The 20,374-nt window shown below is 34.2% G+C and overlaps 1 protein-coding gene across 1 annotated transcript in view; it reads right to left on the bottom strand.

The window, feature by feature from the left end:
* Nucleotides 1-20,374, bottom strand: part of MALRD1 (MAM and LDL receptor class A domain containing 1) — a 236,253-nt gene that overhangs the window by 44,893 nt on the left and 170,986 nt on the right. The window contains exons 32-34 of the mRNA XM_031503816.2: nucleotides 19,465-19,666; nucleotides 4,283-4,561; nucleotides 871-996 (exon numbers count right to left, since the gene is read on the bottom strand). Coding sequence (XP_031359676.2) covers nucleotides 871-996; nucleotides 4,283-4,561; nucleotides 19,465-19,666 — 607 coding nt within the window. The remainder of the gene's footprint in view (nucleotides 1-870; nucleotides 997-4,282; nucleotides 4,562-19,464; nucleotides 19,667-20,374) is intronic.

The raw sequence follows: 20,374 nt of genomic DNA, 5'->3' as shown, positions 1-20,374 counted from the left end.
CAATAAGTGTTTGTAAAACTTTTAGTTTGTGAAAAGACATTTAAAATATTATAATTAATTATATAACTGCAATGCATGTATGTTGTAAATTTTATTACATAAATAATAAAGAATATAAAAACAGAGAGTTAAATTCTCACCTAATGCAACTTCAGCAAAGCTGGCAGAGTACTGTCAGCACAGAACTGGTCAAGAGTTTATATCTGTCTTGGGGAGGAGCTGCAGTACCCTTCTCTCATTGAATGAGACATTCTGAATCCAGATTTAATTATTTATGTTACCATTGTCCATATATTTGTTAGATTTTGATAATAAAAATCTAATTCACATTGAATGTTTATTATTGTCTTGTAGTTATCTTTCTCCACCATTGTGAAGAAAGATACTGTGTCAAATGCACTGTGCTAAAAAAATGCTATTTAGTTTATTTTCCAGTCTGGATTTGTAATACACTTGGGAAAAAAACAAACAAACAAACAAACCAACCAACCAACCAACCAATGAAACCACAAATAAGCCAAACCACCACAAGCCTTTTACTCAACAATATGAGTTAACTCAACTGCCTAAAATCAAAGGAAGTCCTAAAAGTTTACTACAAAGGGCTAGGTTGTTTTTTTTTTATTTAACAATGTGTTTATACAGTAAGAAACACCCCTTATGAAGATGTTAAGATTTTAAGCATATCATCCTTCATCTTTTTCTCACTTCATCTGTGTCATACTTTCATCAGGAAAATTCATGCCTAATATAATTTGATAAACTTTTAGCAGAGGAACTTCAGTCAACTTTGAGGACTGTCAAAACATTCAGTAGGAAATAACAACACTTTATTTGTTTCAAATGATATTTTTATGCAAAACTATGTACCTGAACAGCCAGATTCATCAAGGCTGGAATCAATGCAGTCTACAATTCCATCACAACGCTGGGAGAGTGGTATACATTGATTAGTTGAAGCACATAACAAAGAACCATTGGAACAATCTTTAATGGCTGGAATGAAAAATAACATGGTCGTTATCATCAGCTGTATTTTTTTTCTCACTGTTCAAAAACTAGCAGAAAACTTGATTCATACTGTAGGATATTAACTTGCATCTGTCTGACCTCTCCAAGCTTTCATCTTCAAAGACATGCAACTTTACTACTGAGATGCTAAATAAGTAAACAAATACAGAGCACAGATGGTACAGAAACTGAATTTTCCCATGTAATATTTGTGAAAGAGTGCATATTAACTCGCAATGTTGAGAGTGTATACTGCAAGATCCCAAATAAAACCCATAGAAATGATATCAGCAAACATAATTAACTCTCATTCAACAACTGGTTTCAAAATGAAGGAATCAATTTGTTTACACATAATTTTAACACATTACAGAGGGAATAGTAGTAGCAATGGACCTAACAGTTGAAAATTTTACAGTTAAGGACAATGACACCAAGTTATTGGTGCTGAGGTAAAGAATGTAAAGACTACATGGAGACACTAAAAATAGTATAGATATGAAAATAAAAATATCCAATTTTCATCTATATTTAATTTTCCAGGTGCAAATTAAACCAGTAGAAGGGATAATGATATCACAGCCACTTTGAAAGTATAATTTTTTTAATATTTCATAGGTATTTAAAACTTACCAAATCTACAAGAGATACATTTTGGTGCACTACAGAAAACTGAGAAATTACTCTTTATTCATTGCTATTAGAACTTCAATCAGAGGATGCAGGTGGAAAAGGATGTTGGAATGTGAAAAAGTAATGTATACATCCCACTGGTGTTAATATGTTTGTTTTATACCCTTAGTATTTAATCAGGCACATAAAAGACTAAATATGTGAGGTAATATACCTTTCACTAAAATTGTCAGCAAGAAGAAAGCCAGCCAAGTAGAATATCTTTAACTGGAAAACACTTCCAGAATTTTTTTGTTCAATTGAACAAGAAATAAAATGCACTTCATTAGTAGGTACAAAACAGTATTAGCATAATGTTGTACAACTTAACTGCTATGTGAACTCTACAGGATATTCTGTCTGCATAAATTCCTAAGTCATGAAGAAAAGCATTTCTGTAGTAGAAACTGTGTTTTTAGTAGGGACTTGACCAATGTTTTTTGTTTGGTTGGGTTTTTTTTTTGTCTTAGCCTCTTTTGAGGCTTTATCCTTAATCTCTGCAAGATGCATTTTGACAACTAGTCTTTATCACAAAAGAAAACTTTCCCTGATTAATTCCTGAATCCAGAACTCAGAACATTTTTGTTCTACACTTAAATAGTGTTAAGTGTTTTGTTTTGCACTTAAATTAATAAAATTGCTATGGGACAAAAAGTGGAAAGTGTCAGTAATTCCTAAACTGAAGTTTTCTAAAATGATCAGGTAGATTTGATCTGCATCAAGGAAAAAAACCATCTATCTAAAATCTAAAAAATATATCCCTCCTTTTAATCTGTGCTATTATTGGAGTACACGTAGGTTGGAGTTACTAGCACAACAAACAATTTTTTAGATCATGAATAAATTTCAATAAAAGAATGAAATTTCTGAGATATTTATGTTTTATCTCTGGCCTTCCCCAGTTGACAAACTTCTATGGGTTTTCACCAGTTATAAGTAGGAAGCTAAAGATTAAACACTGTGCTCTCATGGCATACGCAATTGGATCTCAGCACCATCTGCGACAGTAATCATCTTTCCATTGATTTAATTCCAAACTTGCACAAATAATTTTCTTTTTGCTTTGCCTTCTTCTCTGCTTTGTTTTGCATCTCTGAATTATCTTCAGAGAATTACTGATTCTGTATTTCTGTCTTATGCTATCAATGCTTACATGTTTATTTACTATGAACTCAATTTTGGAGTAACAATGAAGTACAGACTTGACTAAGTTTTCTTCAGACTGAGAACCCTAAAGCTGTGAAATACCTATGGAGAATATTTTTTCTTTGAAGAGACCAGGATTTAATGTCTTCTTAACCCCTGGGTTTTGTTTTGAAGTCAAAGAAGTCAAATAAACAAAACAAAGCATTATCTCAGTTGTTTGGGTAATACACAAAATCATGGAAATCTTTTGGCTTTCAGATTTTGAGGTTCCACAACAACTTCTTTGGTGTGGAGTTGGGATGTGCATGTAATAGAACACAGGATGGATGTCTCTACCAGAGGACAGATTGAGGAGGAAACAAGGTCAAATGAAGATTAATCATGACAAGTTTATTTGAAGGAAGGAACATGCAAAATTTCTACATGTCTTCAGGGTATGTAGAATTTAAAATCAAAGTTATCTCTAAAATCATGTCTTCTGTCAACAAAACCAGAGTTCACTTCAAAATAAAAGACTTACACAGATAGTCTGCCAAATCCATGCCAGTTTGGTAGACTACTTTGCTAAATTAAGTGTCCTGTGCAGTAGCCTGCCTTTATATTTAGTAGATTTGATAGAAAATATTGAAAAACATGAATATATAACCCACTGGAAACTGATTTTTTTACCAATTTATTTCCATTCTGATAAGGATAAGAAAAATGTTAAAAAAAGTTTTAGAGCATGAGAGGTTTAGGAAGAAAAGTGCTTACATGTAAAAGCCTTTTTTTCTTTTTTTCTTTTTTTTTTTTTTTTTTTCTGTGTAGATAATTATTTTTAAATTCTTGGAATTAAACATTTGGCCTCTGTTCAACTGCTAATAATGAAATATTTTTAAATGGGAGATACTCACATTTGTGTCTATTTGTTTCAGATACTTCTCCACGTCGCCTCATGACAGTTACATTTCAAAGCCTATTGACCTTGTATTTTGTTTGTGAGCCCTTTTCCTTGCTTGAGGTGGAGATTGCTGCTACTTCATGAACATACTTGATTTCAAAACCCTTGAAAGGTCAGGACAGCCTTAAATGTTACTGAATAACAGAAATGCAGAAGCCTATCTTTCTGTCATATTATGATCAGAGGTTACAGAGCCAATGCAAATGCAGCCGACTGATTCAAGGAAAAAATGTAGTGATACTAGTAAATATTATCAGAAACATATTTGCAATTTTTAAAAACATGTACCAAATTATAACCAGAATATTAAAATGCATAAGCAAAATTATTTAGAAATGTAAAGCATCTCTGCAATTAATGCATGATATGAGACACAAATAGGGGTTTATTTGACAAAGGAATGATGAATTTTACACTAAACTTTACTATATTGCTCTTTTCCTTTCCTAAACTGTCAATGGTTTAGGCAGGTAAGTTAACATTGCCATAACCACCACCATGGAAGTAACTTACGGCAGCCAGCTTCATCTTCGCCGAGGCGGCAGTCAGGGACACCATCGCACAGCAGGAGGGACAGGACACAGCCTTGGGAAGGACACAGGAACTCTGCTTCCTTGCAGGAGCCTGGGGACATGGTGGTGGTGGGCACCTCCATGGGGCAGCTCATCTCATCACTTCCATCCATGCAATCTTCGACCCCGTTGCACCGCGCGGCGAGGGGCAAACACTGCTGCACATACGCACACGGGAACTCGTCCCCGCTGCAAGCTGGAGGGTGTGGAACAGCTGATCCTACAAGAGGAAAAGGAGTTTTTAGGGATTCTATTCTTTCAGTAGTCATTCTTACTGCCTGTGAGATAGACATAGGAACTGCCGGGAATGCAGCTGATTTTGGTTACTAAACTTTTTTTAACAAAAGGAACCCAGCTTTGCTCCTAAGTGCAAAACACACAGTATTAATAATGTTTTGTCTTATATTAGCTCCAGTGTTGTTGTTGCAGCGTTTTGCTTCTAAATCTCAAGTTCAGCATTTATTTTGATCCTTTTACTTCTTTTGCCTTGTACATATAGAAGGGTGAATACCAGAATAATACATCTTGTCTTTCACTCAGGATCTGGAAAGCCTTATAAAAGCCCTCAAATCATAATTTCAAGCTAAAGTAACAAAAAGATTTTTATAAAGTAACAATAACAATTTTTACTGATCTAGTTTTTTTATCACTCTGACTCTTTAACTTAGCTTGATCTGATAGAGAATTAAATAAAAAAAATACTAGATATGTTTCCAGGATACAAGTAAAGAAAAATGTCTTTTTAGAATTTCAAACTTTAACTAATTCAGACATCTGAAAAAAATAAATTAATAAAATAAATAGATAACTAAATAAATAAATTAAATATTCCATGCTTACTTGCACTGCTGGAGGAAATTACTGGGGAAAGCTTTTTGTGATCATGTATATGAATAAATTGTCCCAGGTACCTAAGTCTTTCTTTTTTCCTATGAAAACCATTGCAACTGAATTTTATCAGCAGAAGCATAGGATCTATTTGTGGAAACTAATTTCTAAGGAGCTGGCTGTGCTAGCATTGTTTTCTTTATAGCATCGGGATCTCCCATGGAAGCAATGTGATGGATTCCTGTACTTTTTATGTGCAGGGAAAAGAGAAAAATCTACAAAATTTAGCTCTCTACTTTTAATCTTTCTAGGCTAATTTGCAGCAGCTGAGTAAAAAATATAATGTGATCATTAGAGACAAGGTAAGACAAATTAATTTGCTTCCTCTGTAAATGACAGGAGTTTTGCGGTTGACTTGGGCAAAGGAGACAAGCACAAAAGTCATGGTTTTTTCTTTTCTTTTGAAATGGTGCAAGCGTTGTTCTCTGGCCTTAGATGTCCAATGTTACTGCTGCATTAAGGCATGACACTCTCTAAGGGATTTTGGCATGACTTTATGACTTTTAATCCACTGGCCATATCAGTATGTCTGTGTATTCTACAATACCAGGCTGGGGTTTTACAGTGTGAGGACTTTGCTAAAAAATGCTCAGTTTCAAGGATACCACCATCATAAATAACAATAGCTTTTTGTACAAATAAATGAACTACTAATACATTCATGTGAATAGAATATTAGCATTATTTTACCATCCAATTGCTTGTGAAGCAGCTATAAGGAGAAAAAGCTCAAAGTTCTGTTTAATTCAGACCCTCTCAAGATTAGAAATTTTTGATTTTCAAGTTGACTTTATATGAGACAATCATAATTGAAAAGCTTCATACAATAAAACATGCCTAATAATATTTCATGCCATTAATTAAATTAAATCTTCTTACTAGAAAAATGTATTTGATTCACTGGATATAATGTAAACAAAAAGGATAAAAATAACAAAATAACAGAAATGGATATTGACTCAGTGAAAATAATAATTTAGTGATATATTAACCTGTTTGTATTCAGAATTATGCCATGCATACCTCAAAGATGGGATTGAAAAGATTGTGGTTTCATATGTGCTTTATGAATGTGTTAGTCTAAAAAAAAAATCTATTTTTGCTACTTTAAAAGTCTTATGGAAGTTGGTTTTAGGTAGCTGATAGACATTGACATTGATAATAGACATTCAGATCACATAGTTGATTGATTTTGTAGATTAAAAGTATTCCTGATTTTGCATTTTTTTCTACTTTGGTCCCATATTTTACCAGATAAAAATAGTAGCCCATGAAAATGCTGAATTTGGTTTGTCATATAGAAACTATATATAACGCCATCATTCTGCCAAGATACTGATGAAATGTCATAGGAAGAACATATTTCTCTCTCAATTGATACAGAACTGATGCTGTCAAATGATGTACAGTTGAATAAATTTATTTTTTTTATTTTCAGTTTGCATTTGCTCTGGGAAAAAATTAAAAAGTATTATTATATTTGAAAGTACTTTTTTCTCTTTCTGTTATTTCTGACCCTTTTCTCACAGTGCCTAGGGGGCATTAAGGCAGAGAAAATGACTTAAGCTGCAGTCAGTTCTGTTTATGCACATTCTTTTGTCCTTGCATAGTCCTGTGTTAGCTTTTCTGTATTTGTTCTGATACTATGGAAATTAACCCCACACAGATACAATATATTTGACTTTGCTGTGATTGCCTGTTTATGTTGCAGGAAAGATTGCATTTATAATACATTTGTGAGCATTTCTGACCCAGTTTAATTTCCTGTTCATGATACATTTACTCACATGCTTCTACCCAAATTTGTTCTATAAACAGAAATCCACTCTTAAACTCAATATTTATTGAATGTGTTGCTTGTTATGAATCTGGCCTTGAGTTTTAAATTATTTTCAGACTTTTGTAACCCTCATCAGTATAGGCTTATGAGCCCAATCATATAATGAGCTTATGCATGTAAATAATCCTGTGCCAAATTCAGCATATAGAGAAATGCTTGAATGCCCTTTTTGAATGGGGATTATTATTTTTCTATTATTATTATTATTATTATTATTATTATTATTATTATTATTATTATTTTATATTAGTATTTTCTATCATTAATCCCTCTGATTGTTAGAAAATAATTTTTAGCATGAAGTTCTTCCTGACTTGCATAACAATTATATTAGAATGTGCAATATTCACCAAGGGCAGAAAGGATGAGTCCAGGTTGAGTTAGGTGTAAGGTTAACCAGGGGTCTTACTGAGGTCTGTTTTATATTTGCACTACATTAAAAAAAATCCGAAGTTATACCCTGAAACAAGTAAAATCCTTTTAGATCAGAACAGAGCATGCGATGAGAACGTACTTCAAAGCTCATAGGAGTGCCCCTTGCTTAGTAACTCATGTGATATGTTAATTAGTTAACATGTGTTTGGTTTCAGACACAATAGAAAAACTGTGATGTGGCTGACATTCTATAAGAAGTTGTTATTGCCATGGTCTGCCAAAACTCTACTCCCAAGTTCAATCTATTTTCTTTACATAAAGTAGTTTATAAATGTTTTTCATAATTATAAATTAAATGGGCCTGGTACAATTTTTGATAATTTATAAAAACATTATTTTTTATAAAACTAAACAAATAAAAGCTAATTAAGAATATGCAAATGTAGAAAATCATTAACTAATTCCAACTGAAATCTCAAGTAACATTAATGCAAAACTAATTACTTGTATTCAAAGCTACCATCCATGTAATTATTTATTTTAAGCTCATCATTGCCGTATCTGCTACTGACACATTTCCTTCTAAAAAGTGGGAATAGTCATTCTGTTTTCTTGTCAGTGTGAGGAATTAAACTAAGGTGTTAACACTACAATGTTGTTTGCAGTGAAAAATGATCTGGCACTAATGAGAGACTCGTCAGAAACACCCTCCCTGTGTTGACACACACAGTAGTACACTCACACAATTTAGCAATAAAAACTAACTTTAAACTTATGCATATCTATGAACCTAATATTTTCCTCTTGTACATATGCAAGTTATTTAAACAGCAGAATCCGAAGACTTTTCGATGCAAATTGGACCGTTTGTGGCCAACACATCCTTTCTGTCACTTAATATTTTTTGACTCAACAATTGCCTAACACTGGCATGCCAAGAAAATGTTTCCCTCACCTTTTCTCAAATGCAGAAAAGATGTTCCCAAGGCAGCACTCATCTCCTGAGTGCCATGTGACACTCATTTTCAGACCACATTCAGGAGTGCAGGAGACATTGTACAGGTTACTTTTTTCAAAAGCATTATCTGTTTGAAACTGTTTAAGGACTTGGAGATAAATCTACTGAAAATTATGAGTTCTACTGAAGACAGTATAAAAGCTTTTGCTTTTTGTATCCAGGCTGCATGCTCACTGAAAAGCATGACTAAAAATCCTCAAGTATTCAGTATTTGAACACAGATGAAAAGCAAACAAACACAAACAATTTCAGCAAAAATAACCTCTGCACTGCAAAGCACTGAGTCTCAATTTAGATCCACATGAAAAACAGCAGTAAATTGTTGATGCTACATTATAGCTAAAGAAATCATTACTTTTCAAGTAGAAAGCTGTGTACATGTCCTTATTTACTTTACTCTGCACTCAGTATTTTATTTTGCACTTATTTTTACCTTGCATATGGCAAATAACCGAAATTTATGAAAGGGTTTAAAAATGTGCATATAAGATCTACTTGTATATCATAAAAAAGACATTTTAATTAGGTCCTAAAACCTGACATTTTAATTTGATCCTATGTCTTTTGAAACTTACTCACACAGCTGTGCTGGCTGAATTATAATCTACAGACTAGAAGTGCTACCTCACATGCACCTTCACACTTTTATGAGAAGTTAAGTAGCTGAGGTAGATATATAAAAAACCATAAATATCAGACCAGTGTTTAAACCAAATGAAATTTGATATGTACTGCTCCTTGAACTGCTATAACTACAGCTGGATATGTCTGCATTCTATTGTTGTCAGATCAATTAGGTGCTTTTAAATACATTTTTATTGCAATGTGCTATCAAACCATGTTTACAGTAAATAGAACTCATGAGCTGATGATTTTGAAGAAAAGAGTCTTTACAATATGAAAAGTGTTAAGTCAACAAGTGCTCATTTTCAAGGACACAATTATATATTTGTGGGATAGGGATTTGTTAAAGGCTTACTGTTCTTTGATGAATATTTTCTGTACACTTATGCTTTGCTGCATTATTGTCTTTGTCATCCATGGAGCATATGATCCTGTTTCCTGAATGTAAAGCAAGCTTCACAGGTTGGCACTGCAAATATTTTGCTCATGAATCACAGCAATTCAGTCACAGAAAACCGTAGAATTGCTATTATCCAAATGCTAATATAAAATAAATGTTTGTATTACACAGTCATTACCACAGCAAGCAGCACACAAACATGCTTAATTTGAATGAAGCAGCACCTCCAGGCTATCCTCCTCTTTTCTGCCTTTCCTCTTCAAATACAAAGATGTCTGGCACAGAGTAGGTCCCTATTTATATTTTTTTATATTGATATTGATATTGATATTGATATTGATATTGATATTGATATTGATATTGATATTGACATTAATAGTTATAGTTATAGTTATAGTTATAGTTATAGTTATAGTTATAGTTATAGTTATAGTTATAGTATCACCTGTAATAGTGAATTTTAGTTAAACCTAGTGGACACTACCACTAGAGTCAACACCAGGGTGCATGAAATAAAGTTTAAACATATGCTATTAGGCAGCACCACCTCAAGTATATCAGAGCTCACTCTAAAGCCCATTTAAGTAAATGGGATAACTCATATTGATTTTGATGGGCCTTGCATCAAACCCTTTAAAGCCAACAATCTGAGAGATATATTTGCATAAGTAATTTGCCTAGTAAATGTAATAAAAATGGTGGACCTATTAACTGTAGCTAAAAGAAGTCAAAAATAACTCTTTCCAATAGATTTCATTAGACAAGAGTATAAAATAATTCTGGGCCCAATCCAGTGCATTAATTAATTTGAAAAAATGTCAGTCCTTTATTTGAGTTCAATAAAAATTGGGTCAGGGCATGAAATCAACCCATTCAAGGTGTCTGCAAGGAAACAAACTTGTTACAAAAAATTAATTGGAATAAAATGATACAAATACTTTAACAATCTTTCCACGAGTTTTTATCCATTACAATAAAGCTCCTGCTGTTTATTTCCAAGCTTGTAAAAAGACAAAAAGAAATGAAAAATGGGGAAAATTAGTCTAGCCAATTGAATCTTCAAGTCTCTTCCATTCATGAGAAGACAAAGGTATGGGGCAGGGTGCTGGGAAGGATCCTAGAGACAAAGCCAGAACTAAAACAAGCAGAACATGGCCCAGTGACTGCAGATTTCTATATGTCTGTGCAGAATTTATTTTAAATGATCACAGTTCGCTAACATAAAAGCATAATGGAAAACAGACAGACAGGTTTACTGCCAGTAAAGTCAAGCTATGATTTAGTCTTCACTCAGAGAACTATTGCTTCTGGCTGGAGCACACTACCTGTGACAGGAATATGGCAATATTTGCCACATTTCTGGTAAGAATAGTCTGGGAATTGCTAGCTATGCTGCTAATGTCAGGGATTTTTTGGTTTGTTTATTTATTAGGACCAATGACAAACTGGAGAAGCTATGAAGCTTTAGTCTTCAACAAAATGAAATAGATGTAATTTCTGAGATAAATCTGAGCTGAAGACTTACTCTTATTGAGTAAATTGAATATTGAGGAGATGAGTAGATTTTACATAGGGAAGTGTCTGAGAATTTTCTGCTCTTTAACATAGTATAATGAAATAATTTTATTCCAAATACTATTTCTCTCCATCCCTCCAAGGAAATATGTTGATTTTTATGAATGAAGTTAGGAAGGAAAAATATCATCTGTGTGATTTGAAAGTTTTCTTGTGTAAACAGATGGGGTTTGGAGATTCAATATTAATGAAACTATTTTAATACACTATTAATAAATCCGAAGAATTTTAATTTCCCCAAAGGCATGAGCTTGCTTCAGAAGAGTTCAATATTCTGGACAAGTTATAAGAAGGCAGAGATTAACTGAAGGTTTTGGACAAAGATAGTATAATTATTAATTTAAACACACACAACATAATTGCATTTAGGAATTGCCAATAATTATCCTAGTTTATACAATGCAATTATCTTATCCTAAAATTATTCACAGTTCTTTTTCTATGAAATCCACAAAAAAGCTTAGGCTTTTGACACTGGCTAGGTCTGTGCACCGGAAGGTACAAGAACAGGCTGAAGAAGCTCTCTAAGGTACTATGCCTTGGATCACAGTTTTTAGTCTTTACAAATTCATAAATGCTCTATCTGCCAAACAACATGGATCTAAAGCATATAGTGATTGGCTTCAGGGAAATGCTAATTGACTAAAGAACCTATTCACAATTTTCCCTGATATCTCCAGTCCTCTATTACTACTCATTCTGCTTTCCTCTTCCCCTCTGTTTCTGTGAGCAGCCTCCCTCTACAACTTCTCTCATGATTCATCTCCTACCCTTGAGGAAAGAAACTCCATGAGTTTCTTCTTTCTTTCTCCCTGAGAAAGAAACTCCATATGAGAGAGATTTCTGCTTCACTGCAAGCATGAGCAGAGAATCTAACAGTGATTCCCCTGGCTCTGCAACTTAAAGAAGTCAGAAGTTAAGTCTCCTCTACAGTGTTTTTCCCCATGATCTAACACTGTAGTACTAGCAGTTCAGGCAGTTAACTCTTCCAGTATTTCCAGCACTTGGCCTCTTGGGAGTTTCAGAGAAGGATCATAAACTGAGTCCTGTTCTGCTGCAGAATTTTCTGTACTGCTTCATGCATGGGAACATATGGGCACACTTGCACACACAGACACACAGATTCACATACATGCACACGAACAAGGACACATGGACAAATACACATGCTTGCTCCTCAGCAAGATTCTCTCTGCACTATTCAGCTAATTTTTTTTGCATAAAGCTCAAACAAAAACCCACTCTACCTTTTGGGTTGCTGTCTCTTAATTAGGAAAAAATGTTATTTATGCTTTTCTTGTTTTGAAATGGGATCTACTAAAAGCACTAGAGAGCATATAAAATTATCTGCAAATGCCTGGCTTCTGAGCTGTTTAATTTGACTAGCTCGCCTGTTATGCTTCTGTCATGAGTAACCCAGAATGTCATTGTATTTCATATCGATCTCTTATTGTCTCTTTAAACCCCAGCACATCCAGAACCAGAACTGGGGGACAGCTGGGACATGCTGGTCCCTTTAGAAGGCCAGGGCACCCAAGCTGACTCCCTTCTTTGCCTGGCAGAGTTTGCTGAAGGTGGATGTTGCCCTTTTGAAAGGGCTGCTTTGGGTGGGTGTCTGGGCTTGCACTGGAGCAACTTGGAAAAACTGCATTTTGCAATTAGAAACCATCTTTAGAGTGAATCTTATGAATTGCATAGGCAGTGAAACTTGAGCTGGTCCCATGGGACTGGCTCACCCCATGTCAGCACCACAGAGTGGATGGAGTCAGGACATGAGCACCAGCACCGGCAGAGTCTGGTGGGCGGCAGAAGGAAGCAGCGGTGGCAGGGCGGACCCCGCACACGCTGCCAGGTCTCCATCTGCCACTAGGACAGCTCTGTAAGCAACCACCTTCCCAGGAGGGCTCTTTTCTGGGCACCACCATTTCTCCCTTTGCCTACCAGACCATGGGCCATCTGGGGAGCACCAACCTGGGGAAAGAGCTGGCACAATTTTCCCTCTGTCTTTCAAGATACATCTTGAAAGGGAAACGTCTTGGGAAGGGTATTTCTGGCATTTTCGGTAATCTTTGCTCCTGTGGGGTTCCTGAGATTTAGCAATTTTGTATCTAGTGGTTATTTACCAGGAAGCTTTTTTGCCTTTTGCTCTTCCGCTTGTAGGTAAATAGTGTTTTTTCACTTATATCTATTAGCGTTTGTTCCTTATTGGTGGAAAGGGAGTGATTAAAACTAAGGAGATGTAACTCATTTTAGAATCCCCTCTTTAAGCTGTCCTAATTCAAGACAGCTTATCACTAGTCTGCCAGTTTAGGGTATGCACAGGAGAAACATTTTGGCTGATTGATATTTTGCTTTTTTGGTCAATTCAAGATTTTTTATTTTTATGAGTCTGAAGACAAAAATGGTTTGGACATTTCCAAACTAGTACTTAAAATTACAGAGGTTTTTAAAATCCCATCTTTTTTTTATTTGTCAGGTAGATAACATTATGCAATGAGAAGTAGTTATGGAGGTAGTTATCAAATGCTTTTCAAATATTTGGACACCATAGCTATATGCTGTTTAGAAAAACTCTTCATCAAGATAAGAAATTCTGCAGTGAAAGATATATCTGAATAATGTGCACAGAGAAACAAAAATATTCAATTATCCCTCATCTCTGTGTTGGAAAAAGAAAAGAGAGCTCTGAGAAAAACAGTATTCAATAATGTGGTTAAAGATTATGCCTTTGCATATAAACACACAGACCCTGATTTTAAGCAAATGGAAATCTGTGGCAGGAAAAGCAGTGGAGGTTTATAAACAATCAGGATTCAAAGAGTGTGTTTCATGAAGCAAAGATAAAATAGGGATGAAAATGTCTCAATATGTGGTTGAGCACTGGAACAGCTCCCCAGGCCAGTGGTGACAGCACCAGACTGACAGAGCTCAAGGAGCATTTGGACAGTGCTGCTGGGCACATGGTGTGACTCTTGGGGATGGCTCTGTGCAGCACAAGGAATTGAACTCGATAATCCTTGTGGCTCCCTTCCTACTCAGGATATTCTCCCATTCTATGAATATATGTTGTGACAAACAAATTATACCTAGGTGAGATGCTATGACATTAGTATTTCCATACATATAAACCTTGGCTCTGTGGTTTCTTATCTAAAATCACAAGGGGATTCACTTTTAAAGAAATGCTACTCCCATTTTTTTCCTGAAAATTAGATACCTTCAAGATACCACATATCTAAAATTATAGTAGTTTAGATTAATACTGATTTTGAAAACCTTGACTCATTATCAGGTGATTATTTACATAGATTTTTATTCCACCACTTTCTTTCTTTCCACTATCTAGATATACAGAAATCATTTTCAGAGCTACTATACTTTTACTAAGTTATTCAATGAAAAAGTATTAGATTTTATCCTCATTCTGCTATGTTCAAATTATAAACAGTCATAAACAGTTTAAATTAGATGCCATTTATAATGTTCATTTCCTTCCACACTGAACAAAGAGAATGGCCTATATCTCTGGCCTATGGGGTCACTTTCCTTCTCATCTTGATGAGAACCTACACCTATCCCAAATTTTTGCATTGCATATATTCTGCTGTTTTTTGGAAGTCAATGCAAATTACTTCACTCTGAAGGAACTTCAGGATTGGGTCTATAGCATGCATCTATTGTGAGATTTGAAACTGCTTTATGGAGATACCTTGAGAAAATCCTACCCGCCACACAAAAGAGTGAATTGCCAAAGTTGAAATAAAGATTTCAAACATTTCAAGGTCTAAATGAGAAAGCACTAAACAGCTTTTCTATTAATGAATATAAACTGCCGAGATTCATATAAGCAGTAGCATACAATTTAATTTCTGAATATTAAGAATTTCTCTGATGTTAAAAGGGGAACAGATAAGTTCAAAGGTAAAGAAAAAAATTGAGGATCATTATTCCAAGACTACATATGGCTATATGGTTTCAGGCTCAGGAAGGCTGAATTACAAATGGCTGCCAATGGGAAATGTACTGGGGTAAAACAGTACGTATACCTGCCCTTTTCTCAAACTCTTTCCCTGACATCCAGAACTGTTGGAGACAGATTATGTTTCTCGATGCACTTTTTCTGACTGTGGCTGGCCAGAAATTCTGAATATATCTACCTTGCATTTTATTGAATATAATTTCCTTTGACACACAGCTCTTGCAATATAATTTCTTCTAGATAACTAAGGAAAGGTAATCTAAAGTGATGATGGCTGTTATCTCACAACTGTCTTATAATAGTTCAAATAAATTGAAAATTCAATTATTGGAGGTTAGGTTTTGGGGTACTGGGGCACCTTTGTACACATTTTTAAAAATACCTTTGGGCTTGAATGTAAAGCTAAAACATGTCTTATAACTCACAGATTATGATTTGTTTCTTCTGTCTGTTTTTTTCACAGCATGTGAAAGCTTGCTCAGTATAAGGATTATATACAACCTTTACAGAAGGTTTAGTCTGTGCTTTGCTACACAGCAATTGGGAGACATGGAAGAATTATGATATTTCAAAGCAAATGTTTCACCTAAGTGAAAACTGCCAACAATCATTGAAAATTTTACTATACTTCAGGTCCTAAGAGGCAAATCTGACCCTTTTGTTGGTAACCTGTGTGGTGAACTCAAGAATTATGACATCAGAAAAAAGCCCCAATCCATTGCATCTGGGAAATAGCACTTCCTATATTCACAATTCCACCACAGTCAGATGACACAGTGTTAGAGATACCATGTCCTATCTGTGCTGAATGTTTTGCACGGTTTGAATTGCCCTTTTATTATGTATCCTTACATAATGATATGTTCTACTGGAGACAAATCTTTCAGCTGAAAGGAAAGCTGCAGGGGGATGTGGTGGGAAATTTGAAACAATGACAATCCTTTTTCATGTGCTAAGTTTATAGGCTAAAGAGACATTTTTTAAAAAATATTTTAAAAAGAAGGGAATATATATAAAAAAAAAGCTCAGAAATAAAAACTATTTTAAAATAAAATTATCAAAGTTGATAAAAAGTGGTTCAGAAAACAGGAGAAAAGAAAGAAAATACTTCAGATAGAGTGACCAGCTATGTGAAATAAACTAGGCAGCAAACATAGACTAAAAACACTAATTAAAAAAGAGAGAATGTTAAGGAAAGGTGAAGTAAAAGAATAGACACAGAATCACATGCAGATTATTTTTATTCAAATTAATTATTTCAGTAAACAATATTAATATTGAACTGGTGATAAGCATGACTGATGGTGAAAAAGTAAATACTGTTTTCTCTAATACTCTGGAGCCTCAGGTGCCGCATGACATTTGCACTCCTCTTTATACCCAAAATTCATCTCAAATATTAATTTAAAAATGTCAATACTATTTTTTTAATAAACCAAAATTACTTTAGCAATTAGTTAAAGCAGTACAATTTAGAGGTATAAGTTCCCAAAGAGTTGCAGCTAAATAGGGCCTAGCAGATAACTTGACTGCATAAAAGAGCTGGAGCATCATTCAGTGCTGACTTTGTACTGAGATTTACCTTCATCCAGTTGATCTCTACAAGCATAAATATTTCACTTGGTGATCTCTGAAAGATCTAACAAAATATATTTACTATTTATTTGCTTCTTGAGAATCTGCTCCACTATGTAGAAATTACATCAAATTTGTCCATCTGGTTTAATTCTCTAGTAATGAATGAGAGGCAAAACATAGTATTCTGATTTTTATAAGGAGAATCAAGTTTGGTTATTAGGCATCTTTGGGTTAATGCTAGGATTTAAATTAGGTGTAGCAATAATTTTTAGAATTTCTGTAATGCCTCCTATTTCAGCTAAACTAGAAATACTATGAGAAAGACATTAATGAACATAAAATCTGATTCAATGCTTTGGAATTTTTTTATCTATCTGAAACTAGAAATAGAAATGTGTTGTAACTTATATTTTGAAAAAATTAAAACATAATATAAATAAAGTTATGTGGGTTTTTTAAACTCAAGCTGTTACTTGCAAATTTGAAGAACAGTTACAACTAACAAACATTTAAATTCTTTGGTTCCTAACATGATAAGATCTTCACACAACTTTATCAGCAGAAAGTTATGAACGTTGAAAAGTGGTACGAATATATCTCATTTAGCACCTAATTCTGAACTAGGTCCAGTGCCACTGATAGCTCCTTCTGCATCAGCATCAGCTGAAGCTACTTCTGCAGTAGTCCTAGCTTGACCTAGCACTACCTTGACAACACCTTGCTTAAATGTTGAGAAATATTCTTGGATATCTAGGAAGTGTCATGGCTAATACGGACTGACTACTTAAAAACATAAAATCCACAACTGAGTTAGAGCTGCTGGCAATGCTTTATTACTTCAAGCTCCCAACCAGCTAAATTGTGATTGCTTCCATTTAGAACATGTTGCCTCTGGAAACTCAAAGCAATTAAAGGCAAGCTGAAATATAATAATACAGAGAGAGAAAAAAAGATCTGCACTAGTATAGCTATCTTCTGAAAGGAAGAACACTACACAAAACCTGCACTGCAGATAATACACTTTTCTTTGAGCTAGGTCTTCGAATAAACATAATGAGCAACAATCAAAGCAGAACTGACAATGGATTAGGTAAACTTTCCCACTGATTCTGTTACAGAAAAATGTTCTTGCTCAAATATCTACAGGACAATGTTTTTATACGATTGGAAGGTAATATCTTCAAATTTTACTGTCTGAATATTTAAGCAGCTCTCTAACAGCAACAGTTAGTAAAAAACAGAACCTCCTCCTAAGTAGCTCTTTGTCAAGAACGGTATCAAAAATTCAGTTGTAGGTTCTTTTTTTTCTCAGTTGCTGTTGTTTATTGTATTACGTGGATTTTATGTAATTCTCTTGCCTCTTCAGAAGCTCTAACATGCCAGCAACGATTATTAAGATAGGACTCTTCCAAGGACAATATGAAGCCAATCTTAAGTAATTGCATCTAGATATAGTTTTTTGTCTGGAGAGAAGATTATCTATCAAGTTGCAATTTATGCATGTAGATAAGGCATACGTTTTTGACTTATTCAACAAACTAAGTAACCAATTTAACTCCAACAAATTTTCTTCAGGCCAAACTTATGATATCTCACATTTGCAAGAGCAACAGATTGTGATACAAGTTAGATACTTTGAAGTATTCTACAACTGGAAAATCTCCGGAGAAAAATAATGTCATTAGAAAATATTGCTCTATTAAAATTAATTTATGTCTATAGTTGTGATTATTTCAGAATTACAGGTACTCAAAATATATAATTTGAAAATTTCCCTGTTATGTTATGCTATGCATAAAACTGCCTATGTAATCCTTAAGATATGGCTAAGAAAGGTGATTAATGTAATACGGGTAGAACAAATGCCTGTTTATGCACATAGTCTGCAGCTCATTGAATTACATTCCAAAATATTATTTGTTGAGCCTATTTAGAGAAAATAAACAAAACTCTCATTGAGCTTGAGACTGAACAAATGTCACCTGTGTGAACATATTATTTAACTTGAAGCTTTAATCAGCACGTGTTTAATTCCTCCAGAAGGTGCTTAGCTCAATGAAAATAATAATAAAAATAGTTTCTTGAACAGCATGACAACTAGGTCATACACAGGCTGTCCTATCTGAACAACAAGAACTGTTTTAATAAAAAGAAAGATTATCAAAGAAGATTTTTACAACCTTCTTATTGGCATTTATTTAACAATACCTAGTTGTCCCTTAGTCAGTCATAAGTATTTTTATCAGAATTTGAGTTTGCATGTATACTCTGTTCTTTATCTTCTGATATGGTATTGTAGGCTACATTTTGTTTTCAGAGTGAAACCTTGCGTTTCTCACAGAAAAAAAACAGGGCATTTCATGACATTAGAATCCTTTTTCTACATAGATCAAATACTTGTATAGCAGAAGTGAGATTGTAAATACTTGAAGGAAATGTTAGCAAGGCAAATTTGGTACATATTTGTATTTTATAAAAAGAGTGAAGAGAAAAAAACCAAACAACTTTCTTTGAAAATAATTGTGAACTTCTTTGATATTCATAAAAGTCTTCATTCCCAAACTAATGTCTTCTCTGACTTTTTTCATACAGGAGAAAACCAATATAGTAGTAGATTTTTCTCAACTGTGGTTCAGGTCCTCAATGCCAGTAATATTCTGAGTTGCTGTAATTATTTGTATGTTCAAGTTCTAGCTAAAACACAAAACTGTCTTCTATAAACCATGAGAAAAAGAAAATATATCAGATTTTGTGACTGTGATATACATTGAAATACAAAATGCCACAATTTTCCTTGTCCTCTGAAAAGAGAACATGTATGATATATAGTTGTGTAAATAGCATACCTCCATCAATGCATTCTGGGGTGAAAGAAATATCATCTAGAGCAAATTCTGTGGGTTGACTCCACCCCACTTCAGCTTCAAAGGCAACTCTGAAAAGACTGTTACTGGAGAGAACCACACTTCCATACATCCATTTGTTTTCTTCATTTCTACTAGAAGACCACATAAGGATATCCATTCCATGTTCTTCAACTGTGTAGACCTGTTTAAGACAGAAATGAATCAGCATTAAGCAACAGGAGTGCAGCTTGGGAGAGCAACACAGACAAGAGCAGCTGTGCACCTCCCTGCTTGGGCAGTACTGACCCTCCTAGATATGGTTCAGATCCACTTGACATTGGTGTTGACCAAATGTTACTGAATACTTTTGCTAATGCTGGTTCAGCTTCAAATATAAAGCTACTGTGAAAAGAAAAAAAAGACCTGCTAACCCAGTCACTAATTGCAAAATCTACAGTCTCAGCCTGACATACAGAAGATAATGAGTAAAGACTTAACCCCAAATTCATTTAAGAATTGAAAAAAGACTGAGAAAGATCTTGATCTCTAAATGGTGACTTCTTTATAGTTAGACTGAGTGAAGATTTTAGAGGTATAAATAAAAGATTTAGCAACTAGGGATTTAAGTCTGTCATCTGGCACTAGCAATTTATAACACAGAGTTTGAGACAGTCACAAAAAAGTTATTGCAAACATATTTAGCAAAGATATGAATAAAAATACATAAAATATTTAAATACTGAAAGCAATAAGTATAGCAATGAAGTCTCAATTAACCACCAACTAGTGAATTTATGCCAAGAACCTGAAACTGGAAAATACAGAGGTATTTCCTTTTCCTACTCAGGTGTTATAAAATCTGACCAGGTTAAAAAAAAAATTAAAAAGAACTAGAGAAAAGAAAGTAAGC

This window comes from Lonchura striata, chromosome 1 (assembly GCF_046129695.1).
Source record: "Lonchura striata isolate bLonStr1 chromosome 1, bLonStr1.mat, whole genome shotgun sequence".
NCBI classification, from domain to species: Eukaryota; Metazoa; Chordata; class Aves; order Passeriformes; family Estrildidae; genus Lonchura; species Lonchura striata.
This window is presented reverse-complemented; position numbering and strand designations above follow the sequence as displayed.